The 22,092-nt window shown below is 39.6% G+C and overlaps 1 protein-coding gene across 1 annotated transcript in view; it reads right to left on the bottom strand.

Moving 5' to 3' along the window:
• The window catches only part of LOC118409810 (otoferlin-like), a gene marked incomplete in the record, with an annotated part of 240,756 nt that overhangs the window by 137,817 nt on the left and 80,847 nt on the right, over window positions 1-22,092 (bottom strand). The window contains 1 exon segment of the mRNA XM_035811130.1: window positions 5,639-5,697. Within this exon segment, the coding sequence (XP_035667023.1) occupies window positions 5,639-5,697 (59 nt within the window).

Raw genomic sequence — 22,092 nt, 5'->3', positions numbered from 1 at the left:
AATATTTGATTAACATTCATCATCAGTTGACGAAATCTAATAGCATTTTTTGTTGAGAAGTGGATTTTAAAACGAGAATTACGAATCACACTCCTAGCTACCCACCCTACAGTTGTCCCCACTCTCAGGGAGGAGACCATTATAATTAACCCCAGGCAGCAAGAGACTGTTAACACAGCAGACTAACAAGTGTCCAACAATGGAGCTGCACAGATGGCCCCTGTTTGCTTAACCTTCAAACTACTAAGGTACATGTACCTGTAGCTGTTTGAACCAAATTTGTATTCGTTATGGAACTAGGCAAAAGGTTAAAGTGAGGAGATACATGTAGATGCAGGATGTACAGTTACATGTAGTATGTTCAATTTAATACATGTAGTATGTTCAGGTTTACCACATATACTTGCTTAAGAAAACATACTGAACAAGTCTGAGTACATTGTGTGTTCGACTACTGGCAGTTCACTTTTTATTTAGTCATTGCCATAGTGATTACATAATGTACATTTTGCTGTTGTCCAATTTAAAACATTTTGTACATTGTAGTCATCTTGTTAGCTGCCTGGTCACATCATATTCCAGTACTATTGTGAGCCCCTGATGTACATACATGTAAAGCCCTTCTATGACTGAATGGATACCGGCCAATGCCTACGGGTACTTTTCTGTCTCAGATGTAGTACATAGCTTTCCCAGAGCCCGAACTTTGCTTCATGCCATTTACAATGTATCTCAGTCTTTGATCCATCCCTTCACAAGTATACCATGAATGCCTTACTGCTAATCCCATGTTACTTTGACTTAGATCAGAAGGGAGCCAGCAGCCCTGTCCTCTGGGGCCTGCCTAAACACCTCAAACGGCTCAAATATGCAACGACCTTGTATAGCTCTCTCGATACATTGTTTATGTATTTATGAATTTAAACGCAGCTAGTCCTAAGTATTTACCAGTGATTTTGAGCTAGTCTGCCAGTTTCTGCAATCTTCCCTACAGACAGCAATTAAATTTTATGGATGACATCAGCACACTCATTGATTTTTGCCTGATTTGGGGGAAAAGAATTTTTTCTTCTTTGGAGATGGTCAACTTGACAACAAATTGACAAAGTGAGCAAATGTTGTAGCCTAATGATTGTTGTAGCCTAATGATTGTGCTGTGATGCTAATTGTTCTGTCCCTTCAATTCTGGTTACAACTTTTATGGTGTCTATTTTGAAAATGTAGCCTGATGATCTTTTTTTTTTAATCCATCTTGTTTTTTTTGCCTATAGCACTACACTGTATTTTTGCTGTCGGCAGGGGATGTCATCCATAGAATTTCCTTGCTGCAGCCTTATTGAGATACTGAAGTCGGGAAGATTCTCCTGGCCCCAAGGCGCAGCTAAGACTGATGGGATACCATATGGGGCCGGGCAGCTGCCCCCCTTGACTAATGGCAGACTGGGAATCTTTCATGAGTGTAACTTATGACTGTTGGATATTAGCCAGAAAACTTTTCTTCTAACACATCTTCTGTGATACTGAGGGTCTGCATGCTCTTTTCCGTAAGGCATAGGCAGGCCTTTTTGATTCCCCGTAATTTGTAGGGAAGCTATTTTATTTTACGTAATTCGTTGTGGAAAGAAGCGTAAAGCGTTGGTAGCCTTCATGATTTTAACGTAAAGCGTAGTCGGCCATCCCAAATTTAGCGTAAATCGTTGTCAGGTCCCCCTCATGCAGGCCCTACTCTTTGGCATGTGGAAGGTGACGGCAAAAACTTCAACATTACACCAAGACAAAAACTTCCAACATTTACAGCAATGTTCTTTTACAGGCAAATTACATATCAATTGATATGTGCGAAACATCCTACGGCAAGTATCCCCTTTTGCATGGGAATGTATGATTAGTTAACAAGCCGTTGCACAAAAAATAACTGCTCTAAACCAATTACCATCACGGATACCTATTTCCTGTATTCTGTGACTGTTTCCACATTCGAACAATCCCATGTCACAAAACAGTCCATGATATAAATTCTCCTGAGCAAAATTGGTAGGATTTTTTTCAGTTGTCAGGATTCTGCGTGTTCCATATAATAACAAATACTAGAAGCTACATACTTCCCATACTGACTGTTCAGACATTCAAACAATCCCGTATCACGGAACAATCCACTACACAAATTCTTCTGAGCAAAATTGGAGGGATATTTTCGGTTGTGAGGATTCCGAAGGAGACAGACTGTCTGCAGTCTAATGTCAAACCCACTAATGAAGAATCAAAGTGTTTGTGCACGGCTCATTAGGTAAACTCCCCAAGACACAGGAATTAGATGAATATTGCCTACGACATACATTAGGTTCTAATGGGAGTACAGTTCTTAGTACTTGCCCTTTGCATGATAGCTGTCTGGTATTTTATACCAAGGCCTAAAGATGATGTAGGAGGGATTATGTTCTACCCTACCATCAATCTTCCATATCAGTATCTTTTCCATATATAACGTTACACGTTTTGTCTGATTCTCTGGTCTGTTATCCATTACATACACCTGGTGATTATTACTAAGTCCATGTTGATTTGATCTTTAGGGATGACATCCTCTGGGAAACCCAAAACTGATACAACTATGACTTTTTGATTGTGAATAAAAAAAATTGGCCCAAAAAGTTGCCTTCATTTTGAAAAGTAGTCAAAACGGTTGAACAAATGACTTGACACACAGAGAGAACGCAAGGTTTTTGTTCTTTCACATCTTTGAATTTGGAATTGACTTAAATTCTACGACAATAAGTTTCTATTTTCCAAAAATTTCTTTTTAGCTTTACAGCACATATTTGCTCATTTTGCAGCTGCTGAATTGTATAATTTACAGTATGGTCCAAAACATTTTTGTGGAGATGGACTCAAATTGATGAGCATGCTGATGTCATCAACATGGTCTTACTCAAGAGTAATGAAATGAGTGACCATAGTGGATGGGCCTTTCATTCCGAGTCAGACCGCAGGCCTCTGAAAAGGACATTTGACCATGTCTCATATTGTGTTCCCACAGGCAACTGTCTCTCAAAATCCGTAGTGCCATCACAATATGGGGATAGTGTCAGCAGCACGGAGCCACGTATATCACAGGTAAGTCTGCTCATGATACCCGGAGGTATGTCTAAATCCCTGGATACACATTTCATAAAGAGAGATAATGTTCAATGTGTGTTTTTGAGGATCACGGGACATGTTTGGACTATTTGCTAGCAGCAAGGACGTCATATATACTACGTAACGTCCTTGCTAGCCGACGTTGATTAATATTGGAAAGACCAGCTCAAAGAGACACTGCCATTGGGGAAGCTGAGGTTGATGCACTATTCTAATGTTACAAGCACGGTGATTTAACGTCTAGAGATCGGGTAGATCAAGTCTTAAAATGAACCAAATGACATCAGCAAGAAAGTTTTGACTTGTTATGATTGTACAGTGTTCAACAAGTCCCTATTAGCACCAAATTTGGTGCATTGGCCAAGTGAGTGGTGTGTTTGCTTTGCATTCAGTAGGTCAATCCTATTAGCAGAGTCATACCAAAGACTTTGTAGTGCATACTGCTGTCTCTGCTTAGACTTATGATTTGGAAAAGAGCACGATCATAGTTGAACACACACCACTATGTACCAGAGTGGACCAGCTAACACCCAACTACCAAGACCATTTACGGTGCTCTTCCACTATGTCTTACAGACATCTTATGTACAGTTTGCTTGGGCCAGTCATGAGGTTACAAGTATTCCTCACTCATTTTGTGGAGGCCCCTTGGAAAAACACACTCAAGGAAGCTGACCTTCCCAAAAGTTCTCTCTAGAGAAGGCAAGCTGAGGGGGACCCGAGAGTGGCCCTGGCGGAGTCTGGTGTGGTCTACAGTTACTTTAGTGCATGGACCACCTCCATCCCCCCAGGGGGTTGACAGATGATGATGATGGACCGGACCCCTGCTCTTGTGCAGTTGTGTGGCCCAAGGGCTATTGTGACTGAGATCAGGTCACCACCCTAGCTATTGACACCATCTGGCATGAAGAGGTCACTGACTTGACTTGCCTTAATGCACCCCCATCCTGATTGATACATTACAGACCCACACACTGACTCCGAGGAAATCCAGAATCCTATACACAGCTTATCTTTTATCTAGAGCTTTCATGAACAAGTCCCCTGACAAGGCAGAGGCTTTTCTGTTCAAGGACATGAGCCATGGAGAATACTAATTCACCTTGGAGGGTTACAGTACCCGGTGACTTCTACATTGAATTTCAGGTAACTGTACAGTTGTTCACCTTTATTCACAGGGTAAAGTATATATCCGTTATATAAAAATTAACGGTATCGGATATCAAGTCTACAAAAGTAGTTTGAAACTGGCATATTTTGAAAATATTGCAATTTGAAACCCACTTCCGTCGACTTGATATCCCTAAATACCTATTTTTAGAAACATCAGACATAGGTTACCCCGTGGATAAAGGTGAACTAGCGTTACCTGTAAGGACCACCTAGCCAATGTAACCACTTTGATGGCACCTTAGATAACTTTTCATATTGACATTAACAATTCTGTCTATAGATGGTATAACTAAAACAGTACTGAAGGTCATAAAAACTCGCATGTCACCCTGTTCACTTCCTAAAATTGTGTGCATTAAAGGGCCGATTCCCTTCAGACTTTGTTTTTATGTTGCTATTCCAATCTAGTATTGTGTCTTTAAATCCATCAACCAAAAAATCACATAGGTGTGGAATAGCAATTCATTTTCAGAAGTTTTCTGTGCTCAACAATCCATGAAGCAGGTCCGCCACATGTCCATCTTTCCTCAATCAACAGTCATGAAAGACTGCGGAACGATGGAATGATGCCTCAGTAATGGATGTGTAGTGACCTGTGACCTCTATCCAAAAGACGGTCCATCCATCCACCCCCATCTTGAGTGGGACAGCGGCTCAGGGTTTCCAATATGCACACCTGTGTACAGCTTCTAAATCATGCATCCACTGTGCCAGATTTAAACCCTTACAGTTGCAAACTGTGATATATCAAGCTTCGTTTAATGTCAAGAGATTATGGCTTTACGGTTCTGCTATCAACTGATTGAGTGAAAAATATTTAGTCAATGCACACAAGTACATTGTATATGAATCACTTAGTAATCACTAGTCCAAAACGATTTTAAAAATCTGCATATTTGAAGATTTTTTTTAACGTTATCTATAACGTTAGAAGCAAAATTATTTTAGCATAGATCAATGCAGTCTTGATATTGAATGGTATTGAACTATGGATCAATCCACTGCCCTGAATTCCGCATGTAACCAACTGTTGAGTTATTTGTTCCAGCCAAACTAATTCCAGCTTGGCTCCATACAACTTGCCAGATCAACAAAGCTGCAACATCACAAGCGCCTCCAATCTGTACTGCTCGGTACTGCAGCTGCTGATGAAAATGATTCTAACCTATTGCACAAACCTGAATTCTATCAAATGCTATAATGTTATGCATACTGGCAGATCTATTCATCAATTAATCAAAACATTTGCTATTTGATCAATACAAAATAAATCAAGACTCACTGATGTTTCTCTCATAATCAAATAATCACAGAAGAAAAAACTTACTTCATCGAAATAGGCATCTTCCTCCACTCCCTCCAGGATCTTTGTGTAGTGAGCAACACCTGTAGATGCACAAAAGAAAAATGTGTCAGGACACCAACATCAATGTACATGTAACACCTTTACTTGATATTAACTGTAGTGTTTTGTGGTATATGGACAGGAAATACATGACTGTACAGATAGCGTATGATCTCTTCAACCACAATTCACCTTTTTTTTTCAGACATGTCAAAGAGAAAAACAGCACTTTTAGAATTTGAGTGTCTGCTGTTCTGTTATCACATTGTAAACATCGATGTTCAAGATAAGATGTCATTTCCAAACTAATGTTGGCAGTTAGGAAATGTCATCAGATAAACGTTAAAGGTCAATTGTCAGCATAGCAAAGCTCAATACATTATGTGGATATTACTCTCCAAGCAGATGTAGAGAGGCAAAATTGTTCCACAGTAGAGATGCCTGGTGCTCTGTTGAACTGGCGGGCTTGAGAAACATTGAGATTTTGCCTGTCTACATCTGCTTGGAGATTACATACTGATTTTCTATGTCTTAGTTGTGAAGCAGTGTTTGCATCCAGTATGTATTGGGGTCAGGAAGGCCATTGAATATCAAGGAGATTATGACAAAGGAGGGCGCTCAGAAGACGCCTTGTGCTCCAATCAACATGATGTATCACAACGTGTGAACTTCTTCAGCTATGAGCTACAATGTACGTATGTATTGGACTCCCTTATATATCAATAGCAAGGAATTGTATCTATGAAAGAAGTATAAGATTTTTCATCAACTTTATCAATCTGGTCACCTCACTGGGATTTCTTGAGCTACAAGGATCATTAATCAAATGTCCCACCCATCTAACGCTCTTACTCCATATATAGTCAATCAGTAGGGCACAAGGGTATCAACAGTGCTTTGTTGTACAATGCTCAAATTTTACACAATGTTTTTTTCTAGGTGTAGTTACCGTCAACCTCAACTGAGATTTGATGCATAATATGCTTTTTCAAGTAGCTACATATTTTGTAGTAATACGATGGGGCACATGGGGTCATTCCTTCTCTCTGTGATAAGAGTGTTGTTTTCTTTTATGTGCAGGTGTGATGCCTGAGGCTTAGTCATGAGACTCCCTCATACACAGGGAAGCCAGCTTTACATAACCTTCCAAAATGACTAAAGCCATCCCTTACAACATGTCTATGTTAGAGCTTACATGTAGCCCTGGTATCAAATCCTGGCCTGTTGATATATGGAACTTTATCCATAATATCTCAAGGAAATCTCTCAAGTCTCTTTTGGGTAAATCCAAGTCAGGCAGTATTCTAAGCATGAAGGACGACACGGGAGAGACGAGCTCCTCGCCAGATATAGCCCACAAACTGAACAACTATTTTGGGACAGTAGCTGAAAAGCTGGCTGATTCTATCAAGAAAACCATGCCATCGTTTAGCCCCTTGGTCTACGTAAGAAGATGCCTCGCGCGTTTCTCTTTCAAGTTAATAACAGCAGACTTCGTCAAACAGGAGCTTAAACTGCTATCTTCAAACAAAGCTACTGGCCTCGACCATCTCAATAACAGGCTTTTGAAGGCTGCGGCCAAGGTGATCGCTCAACCTCTAACAACCATTTTGAATGAATCGCTGAAAAAACATGAGTTCCCGGAGGACTGGAAGAGAGCGAGGGTAACACCAATCCACAAGGCTGGCGATAGGTCCCTACCAAACAATTACAGACCCGTCAGTATTTTACCGGCAGTGTCAAAAATCCTGGAGAGAGCTGTGCATATCCAGCTTTACGAGTATTGTACGGAAAACAACATACTCTCTGAGGTTCAATCAGGTTTTCGACCCAAACACTCTACTCAATCTGCGACGCACTTACTTGTTGAGAAATGGTTCACAGCCATGAACTCTGGAAACCTCACCGGGGCTGTGTTTATCGATCTGTCTAAAGCGTTCGATACTTTGGACCATTCTATCCTGCTTCAAAAATTGTTCAAGTACGGTATCCAAGGTGGAGCTCTTGACTGGTTCGCTTCCTACCTCTCCGGAAGACAGCACTGTACTTCTGTAAATGGAGTCCTTTCTAGCTTCCACACAGTGAAGTACGGCGTTCCACAAGGCTCGATTTTGGGACCACTTTTATTCATTATTTATGTAAATGACATGCCTAACTGTATTCAAAATTGTGAAATTACAATGTATGCCGATGACACGGTTATTCACTTCAGCAGCAAGGATTCTGGGACCATCGAGACTGCCCTTCAGCCAGATCTCGAAAGGTTGTCTCAATGGTTTGCAGTGAACTATCTGTCGATAAACGAAGGAAAGTGCAAGTGTATGCTAATAGGTACAGATAAAAAACTGAAAACTTGTACAAATCCCAGATTGGCCGTAAATGGTCAATTTATCAATCTATGCTACATGTACAAATACTTGGGTATATTCATTGATAATCAACTGAATTGGAAGCGGCACGTCAAAGACGTCCTTAGCAAGTTAAGACGAGCATTAAGTATTATGAAACATGTCAGTCCATTTGTATCTACATCAGCACTTCGTACTTTATACAATACAATCTTCCTGCCGTACATCACATATGGAAGTACTGTTTGGGATACTGCACCGGAGCAAGACCTTCAAAAACTCCAACGAATGCAGAACAGGGCCGGGAAGCTGCTACTGAGGGCCCACTACAGAACACCCTCGGCCGAAGTGCTGACTCGTCTCGGATGGAAGAACATCAAATCCATACACAGACAACAGAAGGCGTTGCTCACATACAAGGCTCTAAACAACTTACTGCCAGTCTACATGAGGAACTTGTTTACATACTGTAGGGAAAGGTCAACTAGATCAACGCGACAAAGCGAATCCAACCTACTATACTTACCCATGGTCCACAGGGAAGCGTTTTGAAGATGTATAACGTACTCAGGCACAGTTCTGTGGAATAATCTGAGAGAGAACGTGAGGCAGGCGCCCTCTTTATCGTCGTTTAAGAACTTAACTCGACTAGAAATTATGTAACTATGGACTATGAGATGGACTGATATTATGTTGAAGACGAAAGGATCTATGGAATGGTGAATTGTATGATGATGAATTGTATCTTTTGTGTAGTGCATTGTATTTAGAAGGTATTTAGACCTCTGACCTCCTCCACCCTTGAAATCTTGAAAAACGGCTCAGGCCGAATGATGTATCAAGGTTAAATAAAGGTTGAAAAAAAAAAAAATAAATGGTAAAGTTACATACTGTAAATGCAGAAAATTTCCATGGCATTAAGAGACTACATGGTGCTACTGCAAACTTAAAACCACAGCAAAGTCCTTTTTCTCACTATACCCACAAACTTAGATGCATTTACAGTGTATCCACATGTCATGTACATCATATGTGGCAATTCATGCATACACATGTATCTTTGATCTACCCTCATGTCAGGTAAAAGCAAAGAAACAGTTTGTCATTAACTCCCTGGATGAAACAAATGACACTGTATATTTTGCCTACGGCTTGTAACACCTGTTAATAGAATTTCTATGTAAAGAGCAGCTTGGCAACACAGCATAATCAGGACTCTACTGTGATCTTCCTACTTGTGCTTATGTCAGGCCGTCAGACATTTCCAAACTGAGGTCTGGCTAGGCTGTTTGCGTATCAACAAATCTGCACAAAATATGCTCATGATACGTAGTTGAAGGTTAGACATCCAGGTGATAAGAAACGCCAATTAGTGGTTTAAATATTGAGTGACTGGATGACTCTTTCAAAAACCATATCCAGTTGCTTCAGTAATCACTGTTTGCCGTATGCTCATTACTAAATCTTTTTAGTTTTATTTAAGGATCTTTTAAGTCATACTTTTTATTCCCGCAAACTACCTGGCTGAGTGCTGGATTAAAAATATGATCCTAGCATCAGCACTTTTGTAGAGAACATCAGTTAAATTTTTCTGGCAGGACCCACGTTTTGCCTGTTTATGGACAGGATGACACAAGAAGGTAACGTTATGATCGATTACATGTGAAAGTGTTGAACTACAAAGCTCTCAGGCCAGCGGGTGGTCTGATAGTGTGAGACAGATAAAGTTAAAAATTTATGTTCCACCCTATCCTCATCCATCCTTTGTGTCATCACAAAGTAGTCGAGTCTACCGTCATCTACCAGATCTAGGCAAGCTACGTACGAAACAAGATTTGCGAGGTATATGATCTACCACATCGATCCTGCGCATTAAATTACATTGCGTAGGCAGGTTTATGTGAAGAAATGGATTCGGCTTTGATTTAGACTTCATCTTGTGGATGATAAAACTGTAATTCCCAGAGAAGAGAAAGATTTCTGCTGGAGAAGGTCCGCTGAGATTGCCCTACCCTAATGATACGACATCTCCCCTTTAGAATACATATCGCTGTCAACAGACATGAGTGCTCATCTTTCACTCGCTCCCCTGAGAACAGACATTGACGTCACTGTTACCATGGTAACGTTCAAGCCATTGATCAATCACTTCAAGAAGTTTGATAAGTCGGCAGGGAAAAGGACAGTATTATGTCAGTGGCTTTCTACACGATTTATGTCTTCAGTGTTAGTCATCAGATTTACATTCGGTATGTTATCAGTGTCAGTAATAATGTTGTTCAGTACAAGGCTAGCCCTTTTTGAAGACTTCTAGCAGTGCTGGGTTTTATTTTGGAGTCAAGCACTCTGAGAGGGAGTTTTTGTGTGAGTAAATGGAGTAAATGTATGATAGTTTGAGAAACGGAAAGCCAAAACCAATTCCGAATTCAAAGAAGATGGACAAAAATGTATCTATTGCATGGTTATGCTAGTTCACCTTTATCCACAGGGTAACCTATATCCGTATTAGGTATTTAGGGACATGAAGTCGACGGGTGGTAGTTTTATACCGCAATGTGCAAAAAAAATTGCAATTTTAAACCAACGTCCGTCAACGTAATATCCCTAAATACCCTGTTTTTAAAAGTGACGGATATATGTCACCCAACGGATAAAGGTGAACTAGCGTTACACCATTCTCTGTGCGACTATTTTAGTCATCCTTTCTGACTTCTTTTTTTGGTCTAACTTTTCTTTGTTCACATCAGTTTTGGGATTCCCAGATGATGTCATCCATATAACCAAACCAACACAGCCTACATATAAGTTGAAGGCCTTGTGATGTGTCTGCTTTGTGACTTTCAAGTATGTGAGATAAACTTATGCTCACACAAGAGAGGGGAGAACATCATAGGTCACTCTTACAAGTCAGGGGTCTCCGTAAGGCAACCGAAAATATTCTTTTGATGGCAGCTCTAAGTTATCAGGTCATGTCAGCGGTGTTGACACTACATGTAAGTAGAAAGCATGATTATGACATGTCTCAATATGGTTGAAGAATTCAAAGAGTCTGGAAGGGGAAATAATTAGGACATATGCCAGAGGTCTTGAGTAACAAAATTACCAGTTCTTGAGGTGCTTATCTTTACTTTTAACTGAGCACGGGTCAGGGTAGGTCAACGGGAACAGAATGTAATGGATGTTCAGTATTCATCGGTTACCCTATCCTTGCCCTGCAGTTATTGCTGGAGTGGCAGTTACATTTGGTGCCCCGTACTCTTAGAATTACTGCTGTTATAGGTAATCAGGCAGTGGGAGACTGTGTGCAACTACCATTCGAATGGTAATTGGATAGGAGTGGGCTCAACATTAGAATACTGAAAAGCCTTGATCTTCATTCGGTTCTTGATCTTGAAGTTGTAAGCCTAGCTGCATTTCTTAACAAGTGACTCGGTATTCAACCAACTTAGGTAAGAACATCTAGAGTTGCAGTGTCGGATACTTTTTGAAACACTGACTTGTTTGCAAAAGAATCGCTTGCCAACATGTTTCAACATGAGGAAACATTTTCTGGTCTCTATTCTTTATATCTCATTTGATACATGTCACCGGATACGTTGCTTACAATTCTGGGCATGGTTATGTGTGGGTGGAACTTTCCTGATCCCTAAGAGAATTCTGCTTAATGACTTTGAAACAGTGTAGGCAGAGAGTCATCCAGGCACAACTTTTTCATCAAGTCTGCACACGAAAACCTAATAATAGAGTTGAAGGTCTGAAGAATCCACTCATAGCAGCATGATTGCAACACTGCATTCATACTCTTGTGATCCCGTACCTTGTAGGGAATTTATACATGTGCCCTAGAGGTGTGCAAGGGAATGAAGGTTTCGGGAAGACAAAGCAGAGGGATCACAAAGGCTTCCTTTGGCCGTGGGCTAGGTTTGGGCGCACGGTATATCATACATGTACTGCATTGCAGCATGTTCCCTGAACAGTAGAGTCATAAAATGTTATTATTGGCAGGCTGATAGGATAAGCCGCAGTTTCATTTCCAATTCATGAATAACGTTGTAACAGAGACGTGACTTCTCACCCAACAGAAACTTTGTCACTTCTGGTTGAATGGTTGAAGTTACGTTTATTGGAAAGGAAAGGCTCCATATTTTGCCCTTGATTACACAACTTGCAATGGGTAATAAGGTCTAAATTAGAAAGCAAACCAACCGTCTCAGTGAGTGATGCTACAATATTAAAGCAGCGAATAGCTTTAATGAATGTCTGGTGAAGATATCTCAATTACCTGAGTACATGAGGAAATTACAATTAGTTTGGAGCTTATACATCATATTGCTGAACATGACTATCATTTACCCATATGTATTTCATTATGATTATGTTCAAGCATGGGAGAAGAAATGTGCAATATAAGTGCAATATAATGTTAAAAACTATGAATTCCAAGCTTTTTTCTGCAGTAAGACATTCCTAATAGCAGCCATCTATCTAGCACCAAGGACAGGGAACATAAGATGGGTACCCCTTTTCAATGCAAAGTTTCTTTGGGGAAAAGAACTAACTTCTGCCCAGTTAAGTATTTGGGAAAAACATGTGAACCATCATGGTCAGTAGACAACAGAAGGTAGGGTCAGGTAACAAATAAGCACAATGTAGATGCATGCAAAATAGTGAAACATATACTGCATCCAATTTTTTTTTGCCTTCAACTTTTTTGCATGTAAACATGTAAAGTTTGCATCATGTAAGTACATTTTTGGTTCTTTTCTTGTAAACTATAACCATCATCATGGTAAGGTAGCCATTTGGCACCAAACTTATATTGGTTTTGAGGTTAGGCAGTACAGAGAAGGTTAAACAATAGGCTTTGATGGTCATAAAAGCTTCTGTTTAAAACCAGGGATGTCAAACTTACTTATTTATTTCTTGTAACACAGTTAGCGTTACCATTACACGGTAAAGTTTCATCATTCCTGATAGCTCTATGAAAACACTTTTGCCCTCACCAGCATAAGTCAAAACATCCCGATCGAAAAGTCAATTGCAAGCACATAATAATGTCGTACTACCTGGCATGCTACCAGATTTCCGTGATATAACACACTTTTGGCTCCTGTCCATCCAAATATCACTCCCCTGAGTACAAGGGTTAATGCTTAAAATGGTTTTGAGAGCAGGAATATCACTTTTCCATTGATTGCCCTGATGAATGAAGCATCCCATACAAGTTGACACCTCGGTAAAAGATGTCAGTCAATAAATGGCACAGAGTTGGGGCAAGAGATAGTTGTAAGGGATTTGCTTGTCCGTTTATTACCGTTATAGTACAATGTAAAAGTGGCAAATAATGCAGTCAGGTAGTTATGACTACTGCCAACAGTACTCCATCTACATGTAACGCTAGTGCACCTTTATCCACAGGGTAACCTATATCCTTTGCTTTCAAAAAATGGGTATTTAGGGATATAGAGTTGTCGGACAATAGTTTCAAACTACACTAGTTTGAACGTATTACAACTTGAAACCACCGTCCGTCGACTTGATATCCCTTAATACCTTGTGGGTAAACACAACTAATGTAGGTTACCCTGTGGAGTAAGGTAAACTAATGATACCTTTAATCAACAAGATATAAAGAATGCTTTGGATTTAATGGTGCAACATTTCATCAGAGAATGTTGCTTAATGTCACCAAATGTGAACACTTAGAAATCAAGATTAGACAAACTTATGAAACGGTATCCAGAGATGTAAAATCACAGACTAATTTAGCCTGGGTACCATCCAGTCAGTAGTTTGCTCCTATGGTTGCTTCTGCTAGAATAGCAGAGGAGCAACTTTATAATGTTATAGTGTATAATAAAAGTCCGAGTGAGAAACGACTGTATGTAATGTATGATAGATGTCAGAGCAAACTACTATCCAGATGGTACCCACGCTTAAAGACCAATCCTGACTGTCCATCACAATTGTGGCTACAGGTCCATCAAATTTTGCACTTTCGTGGGTTTTTTTTCATTTCTATATTTTGAAGGATATGGATAGGGCTATATATGGGATCTGTCTGTTATAGGGTTCTGACAACTCACACAAACTAGAAGAAATGAATTGAAGAGCGGTTTCAACCCAAATTCCTACCAGGCCAAAGAACTCTACTCTACTTTCCTTTATTGCCAAGAAACAAACATCTTCAACACAGACTGGGGAATTCAAAGTTGAACAGAGTTTGACCAACTCTATATACTACTTGATGGATTACCCCTTCAAACCCTATTGGGAATTACAGTCAAGAGAAGCTCTACTCCTAACACTTTGGCAGTGGTGGACCGCTAATGAGACACACAACACGGAAGTCACTGTAATTGGCAAGGTGCCTGGGAGACTGGGGATCTGATGTTCTGTTGATTGCACTAATGAACGAGGTGCTGAATATAGCTCAATTCTGTTGTCAAAGCTAGAGAGAATGTAAGCATGTTGGCAAATGCAATAAATGCAGTTATAGAGAATGTCAACTGGGGCAATGAGGAAAGATGATTTTTTTTCTTTATATAGAAACCATGGCAAAGCTACTCGCTAAAACTAGTCAGAGCTTTCTAAGTGTAGTCATTTAGATTTCCATGAAGGTACACAATGTCATATAAAAGGTACTTTGAAAAAAAGTGGTGTTTAAGTGCCTTGATGTCTCACTTTCTGAGTGCACTCTGGACACAGTCCACATAAAAACCTTTTGATGCACGTAAAAACACCATGATCATGGTGGTGTAGTGGGCACAGATGAAATTGCTTTCTATATAGTACCTCAAAGTTTTCAGATTTCTTTTCTTTAGTACCTTCTCTACAATATCTTAGACAAAGCTTGCGTGTATCTCAAATAAATAAGAATGTTCTAGTGTTGAGTGTGTTTAGCCATCCCAAATGCACATGTAACTAAGGATGTACTTGTACAAAAATTGTATAGCTACAGGTCTGAACCTGAACACCTAGTATACCTGTACCTGAACAAAATAAAAACACCTTTGGACACAATTTTATAAATTTCACATCATGTAAACAAAACAAGGTCTTAGAAGATGATTACAAGAATCCTGCACTTTTTAGGACAGCTTGTAACATTCTTTTTGAAATATGTAACTATGACTATTTAACACTGAACAAGACACCACCTCATCACCGGGCTCGTTTCTTATCTTCTCATGACCAATCAGCAACTACTTTACATGTAACAATGTCTTATTTGAACCAAATGAGCAGCTAGCCCACTTTACCAACATCCCCAATCTATCCGGTATGGATTTTTGCGTGGGAGGGCCATCCAATACTTCAGCCAAACACCAACTGGGGGGAGATGAGGGCCTAAACTCTTTTCCATTCACATCAATTCCTCCATCTGTGCAGCTGTAAAGCCAGGCATGCCTCTACTCAGCTTTATTGTTTGGAGTATGTCAACCATGGGATTGAGCTATCAGGCTGATCCACCCTCGAGCTGCAGGAATATTGTGATGAAGCCGTCTTACGTGCTCACAATTTCATCAGCAATATCTGACGTCTTACTTTGACGAAATATTTATCAACGATTTGATACACGCAGCTACAAACGTTTTACTACTACTACTTTTTGGGAGCTTTTGATATGCACATGGTCTCTTCTTCAACCAGTTAACTTAGCATCAAAAGTATTCAGTATTCTACTAAACCCCCTACTAAAAGATCTCTAATTAAATCAAGCAACCTGAGTCCATTGCTAGATACAACGTGTCTAAATTAGGCCTGACTAGGGCTGGGTATCGGTACAGCGTACCGGTACAAAACCGGTTTTTCTTATTGGACCGGTCCAGAAAAACCGGACCTGAAAAAATTAGGTGGACCGGATGTTGGACCGATTAGAAAATTAACACATTATTTTATCAGGCATTCACACATTTTGACGCTTGCAGGTGGAAGAAAATAACAAGAGTGAAGTAGAGTAGAGTTTATAGTCATTTCTACCAAGTTTTACCGTCAATCGTACAGGTGCAGTTAGCGTTGTAGGATTTTAAAACGTCAGTGTAAGTCTAATACTCCACCAAACAGATTTCTTTGTAGTGAAATGGACCATTGGTATGAGTCATACTGCATCAGGTCCAGGTTCAGGTCCGGTTATGGACCTGATCCTTTGGACCTGAACCGGACCTGGACCTGAATTTTCTGTACCGGTACCCAGCCCTAGGCCTGACAGAAGTTAGGTTGCAAAAATAATTTCAGGGACGATAAGAAAAAAGGTCTTGATATCTTATCAACAATTGGCCTCCTTGGTGTACTCATCGCCCTGCATTTATGCCACAAATTTTCATGCTGAAAGGAGTGTCTATGTAGTTGAGTCTGCATGGTTAGTGAGTATCATATTGTTTTAGAAAATGTCAAAACTCACCACAAGTGGAGTCTGCAAAGACTTGGTGGATTATGTATTCATTTTAACTTAATCCATCAGAAAACTCCTTCTGGAGTTAACAACCCCCTTAAGATGATGATAGGATCTAAAGCCTTGAGAAGTATGTCTTGGAATCCCTTCTGGCATCATCTGTTGAAGCTGAACCTCCATGACCTTATCTCTTTTATCTACCAGTGGCTTTTTGACAGTTAAATATCACCGGAGATGCGTCAGCACCTGTCTTTGTGGTATTTCGGGGAAAGATGCTTGTGTTTCATGGCCCTACATGAGGCAATTAAGAACATAACATGCCCCAAATACATTCATTTGCATTTAGAGCATGTGGTTTACACATAATAGAGCACTAGGGAGCTGATAGGAATGGACATGTAAGCCCATGTATTTCGAAAGTTACTTGCTGCAGGACTGTTTCTGAAGCAGATGAATGAATTAACATGGAGTACCCAAGTTTTCTATAAAGTCACACTTTTTCTATACTACAGCCGACTGAGAGCAATGTTTATCAATTTAATGTTGTTATCATTTCTTAATTTGTTGTATTTGTGGTAGGGTGTTTTGCCTGTAGCCCAGAGGCCCTGGGTTTGAACCCCCTGATAAGCCTTGATGCCGTGCCCTTGGGAAAGGCACTTTACACAACTTTTCTCACTTTACTCTGGTGATAATGAGTACCTAGCTGTAGTTAGGTTCGTCCCTTGGATTGGACGTTAAATGGAGATCCCGTGTTTGAGGAGAGCCGCACTTTGTGCACATTAAAGATCCCACCATACTTATCGAAAAGAGCAGGGGAGCTTTCTGATGTAAGTGGTTCATATTCTTTCAGTTCAATGGCCACAACTGGGCCACTTTACTGTCGTATTTACACATAGGTCACTAGGTGCAGTGTACAGGGTGCACTTACAGACCTTGCAACTTTACCCTACAAAAAGGACAGCCCAGTCAGCCCACACAATAATCAATAATAATAACAAACTTCCATAATCACATACTGAAACCTGCAATTCATAAATCATTGTCATACAATGGCACATTCAATTTATGGAAACACATTTGAAGGCATTTCAGTGATCCCTATCTGACTGGAAGTAGGTTGTTTAACGGTATTCTTTGACGTCACAAGAGTAATAGCTTTCTTTAAAGTTCCATTCTGCGGAAGTAAACTACCTCTGCTAAGACTTGCGTCAAGAATGGAAAGGTGATTGAGTAGGGACAAAACTACTTGGAGACACAATCAATGGTCCTGAATAAAGATTTCCATGGGGAAGGGTTGTATTTTCTTCTACAGTGATTCTAAGTTGACAGAATCATAGATCATTATGTGTACCAGGATACATGATACATGTACATGATCCAGTTTGAAATATTCAGAAAACTTTACACCTCAAATCAAGTATGACCAAAACACTGTAGAAACTTATATAAACCATAGAAGGGAATAATTTAATCTTTTATGAACTTGCGTTTCTAATTAATAATGCTGATACAAGCATGCATAAAAAAGAAAAATTGGAACAAAATTTGCCTTCATTATGAAATCTAATTGGCAAGGAATGACTAAGCACACAGAGTACGGTATACAAAACAATAAATTCTCCTCATTTCTGTTTCAACAGAAAAAGTGATATAACCACCAAACCTAGGCCCACCTAATATGTCGACAGATTTCATAAAAGTGCACATGTACGAAAATACTGACGTCTTGATACACTTCAGTTTTTTGCATTGTTAAACTTATAATATTTGTGGGATCACTTAGACCAAAATCTAAGAAATCAGAAATAAGAGAATCTCTTCCTACCAACCCAATTTTTCTCAGGACCGTGACTGGAAACACTGCATTTTTTACTTGGCCACACTATTTGTCTTCAACCATTTACAGAAATCCCAATCCCAGAAACATCCTTGACTTTAAAAACACAATGTAGCTATCATACATTTGAGGCAGCAGCCAGCAAGAGGTTATCTGATTGATATGTCTTCAGCACGCCATGCAATCAGCTAGAAAATGTGCAGTAAGTTATCATGGAAAGTATGGCCATGGTGATGTTACCAACTTTTCTGCATCATTTAAATTGTAACCTTTGGTTTCTGTACCTAACTTTCTGTATGGTGACTCTTCTTTGCAGTAACTTAGAACTTGGAGGCGAGAACACTGAGTTTGAAGCATGTAGACAGTAAACCAACAATTTAGTACCAAGAAAAGGTTAGTTAAGTTAAGTTAGGATGATGTAAATGATAATTCAGTACCAAGGGCAGGTTAGTTACAAGTTTAAACAGTGTAGATTGATAATTCAGGAAGTTTGGATAATGTAAACCACTAAACCAGGAATAGATGATTTAACTTCGAATTCAGTACTAAGAATAGTTTGATTATGTTCTGATGGTGAACATTGATGATTCAGTACCAAGGACAGGTTATTTAATTTTGTAAGGTGTTAAATGATACTGTTGGTTAGTTTTGGGTAGTGTAAACTGCTAATTCAATACCAAGAATAGTTTTGTTATTTTTGGATACTGTAACCAATAATTCAGGACCAAGGACAGGTCATTTTAGTTTGGATAGTGTAAAACGATAATTCAGTACTAAGAACAGTTTCATAATAGGTTCTAAAAGTGTAAACTGATGATTTAGTACCAAGGACAGGCCTTTTAAATGTTGTAAACCAGTAGTTCACACCCAAGGACAAGTTAATTAAGTTCTGATGGTGAAAACCAATGATATAGCACCAAGGACAGTTTATTTTACTTGTGTAAATGTTACTTCAGTACAACGCATGGAGGTTTTTGATAATGCTCAGACGTGAAGTGTTGGAACAGTACAGTGTAAGTACATGCTTGTCTTTCACAGACAATGATACACTAGTCTCCATGCATGAGGATGCAATTTCAGACTTCACTCCGTAGTCTACGACACATTATCCTTGACTTATCCTTGACTTAAGGAATGGACATCTAGATCTAGAACTACATCTCTGCAGACTACAACATAAGTCAGTCCCCAGATCCTTTCAACATCTTCCCAGTAATAGCAGGCTGCATGGCTGAGTAGCGTTTTTTGCCTTGAGGAAGGAATCAGGAACACATCCGGAACCTTCATCTGATCATGACATGGTGCAGGGAGAGAAATGGGTCTGGAGAACTAATGCTCCGGAAAAACCCACTGGAACATGCACATCCCTTTCAACTGGGACAACAAAGATACTGTTTCAAAAGCTAACCTATCTCTCTTCTCAATCTTCCCCTTTTCGATAACACGCATGTTTTTTTTTTTGCAAAGTTTTGAAAGAGGGAACTGTTAACGGTCTCTGGAGAGTGCTCTATGGAGAGTGCTCTAATGGAGAGATTTATCTCCATGCTTCAATCAAAGTAGGTGTTGATGATTGATGTGATGCGCTGAGAATATTGTCTGGCTGTGCTCTATCACTTTCTTGTTGTATGTGTTTCTAGTATTACATGAATGAGTGATTCTTTTGCCGCACTGGCACAGGAAGTGCTCAGGGTGACCTGAACATTGTCCTGATAGGAGAAAAGCAATGGACGAGAGTATGCATGTATCTTAAGCATACATATGTACACAATAGCTTTATCATTTGCATAGGTATAGCCAGTATAAACTGTATGGGACTCTTCCAACTATCTCTACTGAAGTCAGGCGACGCAGCTAAGCCTTGCTGGATATGTTACTCGACACAGGGAACCAGTCACTAAACTGCTCCTTTGGTCACCAGAAGCAAAAAGGAGAGAAGAGGCCATCCATGCCTTACGCTAAAGAACTTTACTGAATCAGAGACTGGACTATGTGATAGGGATCTAACTGTAGTGATGATTGATAGATTGCACTGGAAGCGAAACTTTGTTAATGCTACAATTTAATAAGAGTATGACTATGTATGTAATGTATGAATGTATGTAACATTATGGTATAAATGACCTTCAGCATAACACACCAGCTTCAGAGGCACACGGCACAACAACAGCAGCTTGTCATATCACACTGAATGACTTGTCAAACCTAACGGTTGCACATCTAGCTGTAAGCACTATTCAAAATCTATTGAGGATGCTTCTACACTGCTCGTTGACAACAAGTGCCACAGTATGATAGTTCCTTGGAAAAACAATTTTGTGTTTGGAACTCGGATATACTTTTTCTAGGTACAACTATTTCTTGCTCTTTTCTGAGCTAGTATTAACGCTAGTTCACCTTTCGTTGGGTAACTTACATTCGTTGTTTTAAAAAGCTGGGTATTTTAAGATTTCAGGTCAACAACGTGGGTTTCAAATGTCAACATTTTCAAGATATTGCAATGAGAAACTACCTTCCATTGACTTAACGGACCCCCAAATACCATATTTTTATATACAACGGGTATAGGTTACCCTACGGATAAAGGTGAACTAACTTTAGATACCTAACAGTTGTACATCCACCAGTTTATTAGTCATTTTGCACGTACGTGTGCACTGTATCTGCAGAAAGGGCATATAGTTTTCCTTGGAGAGTAAGATCCATATCTTGGAGAAGAATCAATGAAGATATGCATGCAAGTGTTACATACTCTGTGCCATTGACCATCCAAAGCATGCATTTTCACCTTGGCAATGCCAGGCCATTAATAAAAGATGAATTATTGATTTCTAATTGAGGACATGTCTTGACGGAAATGAGGATGGTCAATTATTGGCAGAGCATACAATAAAAGAGTTGGAAAATATTGTTATTGCGTTTTCTTTCAATTTGTCTAAACGAGTATGACTGCTGACGTCATTGGCAGCCATCTTGTATCGATCATCTGTCACTATATATCGACGTGTAGCAGGCGCAGATGACAAGTCACTATTCTCTGTAACGACATGTTTCCGTTCATCAACGGATACATTATATAGACATTAAATCCATCAAAATACTCAAAAAAGCTATTTTGTTGTATGAATGTAGACTAGACAGAACGAATTTTATACATATCAGCAGATGCCAAAGCTAATGCAAATACTAAATGATTTGTCAATGGAACTCACTGACTGAAAATATGCGGTGATAGGTAGTTTAAAACCTAACATGCATGTGACACTGTTTACTGTGCTTGTCAAAAGAGCTAGGGAAATTTCCCCAGTACCATTAACGTGTGTTCTGTACATAGTGTCTGTCTTCTATGTTACGACCAGTAGAAGATATGCTGAACTGTTCATTTATGCTAAACGGGATTAAGATCACATTCAATACTTGTCAAGGCATTTGCTTGGCACAGCGTGGAAGAATCCTACCAGAGCTAAGAGAATTTCCTGGTACAATGAACCACTGCGTACTGTACGTAGGGTCTGTCTTCTCTGTCAAGACCCTTAGAAAATTTGCTCAAAGGTTCAGTTAAGCTAAACAGGGTTAAGGTCACTTTCACAACTTGTCAAACATTTGCTTGGCACAGCGTGGAATGATTCTAACAGAGCGTGTGGTGCAGAAATATGCCTGGCGTCACAGTTGATTGATGGCATTGCTGTATTCTTCGTGTAGAGACCATATTTTGACAAAGATAGATTTCAATGTGAAGCAAACTTGAGCTGTAATCTTCAACCAGAAATTGGACTGAACAAGAAATTTGAAGTGGAAAATATGCGTTGGAAATTACATGTCGACTTTGCTTCTGAATGATTTCCAGCCAAACACAGAG

Source organism: Branchiostoma floridae, chromosome 2 (genome assembly GCF_000003815.2).
Source record: "Branchiostoma floridae strain S238N-H82 chromosome 2, Bfl_VNyyK, whole genome shotgun sequence".
Classification (NCBI taxonomy): domain Eukaryota; kingdom Metazoa; phylum Chordata; class Leptocardii; order Amphioxiformes; family Branchiostomatidae; genus Branchiostoma; species Branchiostoma floridae.
The sequence above is the reverse complement of the archived record's forward strand: the minus strand, read 5'-3'. Positions and strand labels throughout refer to the sequence as shown.